Genomic DNA, 2,122 nt, shown 5'->3' with positions numbered 1-2,122 from the left:
CTTTTCACCGGTGTGTGTTCTCATGTGTATAGCAAGAACACCCTTCTGATTAAATATGTGCTTGCATACATCACACTTGAATGGCTTTTCCCCGGTGTGTGTTCTCATGTGTTTGGCAAGATGACCCTTCTGATTAAAACTGTGCTTGCATACATCACACTTGAATGGCTTTTCTCCAGTGTTGGTTCTCATATGTATGGCAAGATTACTCTTCTGATTAAAACTGTGCTTGCTTACATCACACTTGAATGGCTTTTCCCCGGTGTGGATTCTCATGTGTATGGCAAGACTTCTCTTGACATTGACACTGTGCTTACATACGTCACACTTGAATGACTTTTCCCCGGTGTGTGTTCTCATGTGTATGGCAAGCGTACTTTTTGGATTAAAACTGTGCTTGCATACATAACACTTGAATGGCTTTTCCCCGGTGTGGATTCTCATGTGTATGGCAAGCGTACTCTTGTGATTAAAACTGCGCTAGCATACATCACACTTGAATGGCTTTTCACCTGTGTGGGTTCTCTTGTGTACGGCAAGAGCACTCTGCCAATTAGAGCTGTACTTACATATGTCACACTTGAATGGGTTTTCCCCGGTGTGGATTCTCATGTGTTGGGCAAGATTACCCTTCAGATTAAAACTTTTCTTGCATACATCACACTTGAATGGCTTTTCACCTGTGTGGGTTCTCTTGTGTACGGCAAGAGCACTCTGCCAATTAGAGCTGTACTTACATATGTCACACTTGAATGGGTTTTCCCTGGTGTGGATTCTCATGTGTATGGCAAGATTACCCTGATGATTAAAACTTTTCTTGCACACATCACACTTGAATGGCTTTTCCCCGGTGTGGGTTCTCATGTGTATGGCAAGAGCATTCTTCCATTTAGAGCTGTACTTACATACGTCACACTTGAATGGCTTTTCCCCGGTGTGTGTTCTCATGTGTCTCGCAAGATTACTCTTCTGTTTAAAACTGCGCTCGCATGCATCACACTTGAATGGCTTTTCACCTGTGTGGGTTCTCATGTGTACGGCAAGAGCACTCTTCCAATTAGAGCTGTACTTACATATGTCACACTTGAATGGCTTTTTCCCGGTGTGGATTCTCATGTGTTGGGCAAGATTACCCTTCAGATTAAAACTTTTCTTGCATACATCACACTTGAATGGCTTTTCCTCGGTGTGGATCGTCTGGTGTTTACTAGTTTGAACTGTCAGGTGTCTCATAAGATTATTGCTTATAGATCGTTTCTCATCATTTTGAAAAGATATTTCATTCCTCTGATTTTCCGCGTCCTCTTCTTTTTGTCTGGTGGTTTCTTCAGCTGATAAGACAATTGTATTCGATAGTTCAGTTTCAGTACAGTTCATTTTTAACAGATTGGACTGATGGGTTTCTTTTGCGAAAATGATCGCATGATCAGAGGCTTTTTTATTCATTGAATTCATCTTCGACACTCAAATTTTGACTTGTATCTTTTTTCTTCCAGCTTCAAACTAAAGCTGAGATGCCACGGCAAGTATGAATTAACAAAAAAAATGTCTTCTCAAACTGAGTCGTTATACTAAACTGTTTTAGATTTCATGACAAACAGAAATAATTCTTTACTTTAAGGATTTTGATTATACGTTGGTAAAAGCAAGAAAAGAAAAATATACAGTTGCTCGTTTAAAGAGAGTAGATATGTTTGTTATATATTGAATTTTTATATTGTCTCCCAAGTCCCCGTTTTCGTTTTTTTTAAGGAATGAGCTACACCTCTTATTAAGACACCTTATTATTATTCATATTATAGACACTTTATTAAGACTTTTATTCCACACCTTTTATGAAAGAATGAGAAATAATTGAGACAATGAAAAATAAAATAATAAATTTTTTTTAATTTAAAGGAAAACTGAAAGATAATCATAAAGTATAAGCCCATTCAAAATAAGATTTTACTAATACCGAGATTTCATTAGTATTAATTAAGACGAATCAGAATTTTCGTAGAATTTTCCGATTGGCTGGAGAATACTGAGTGGTTCAAATTAGTTCAAGCCCATATCTCTGTAATAATAAAATCTTATTATGAATAGCCTCAAGTACGAATTTTGTTGCTCTACTGTTTTT

General features: G+C 37.4%; 1 protein-coding gene across 1 annotated transcript; it reads right to left on the bottom strand.

Moving 5' to 3' along the window:
- Positions 1 to 480: 480 nt before the first annotated feature.
- Positions 481 to 1,455, bottom strand: LOC136025729 (zinc finger protein 664-like). Its single transcript, XM_065701715.1, has one exon. It carries the CDS (start codon positions 1,453 to 1,455, stop codon positions 481 to 483), a length of 975 nt encoding a protein of 324 aa, XP_065557787.1.
- Positions 1,456 to 2,122: the final 667 nt, after the last annotated feature.

Source organism: Artemia franciscana, chromosome 4, assembly GCF_032884065.1.
Source record: "Artemia franciscana chromosome 4, ASM3288406v1, whole genome shotgun sequence".
In the NCBI taxonomy this organism is placed as follows: Eukaryota; Metazoa; Arthropoda; class Branchiopoda; order Anostraca; family Artemiidae; genus Artemia; species Artemia franciscana.
The sequence above is the reverse complement of the archived record's forward strand: the minus strand, read 5'-3'. Positions and strand labels throughout refer to the sequence as shown.

Coding starts and splice junctions, on each gene's coding strand:
- LOC136025729 (XM_065701715.1), bottom strand. CDS start 1,455: ATGAATTCAATGAATAAAAAAGCCTCTGATCATGCGATCATTTTCGCA.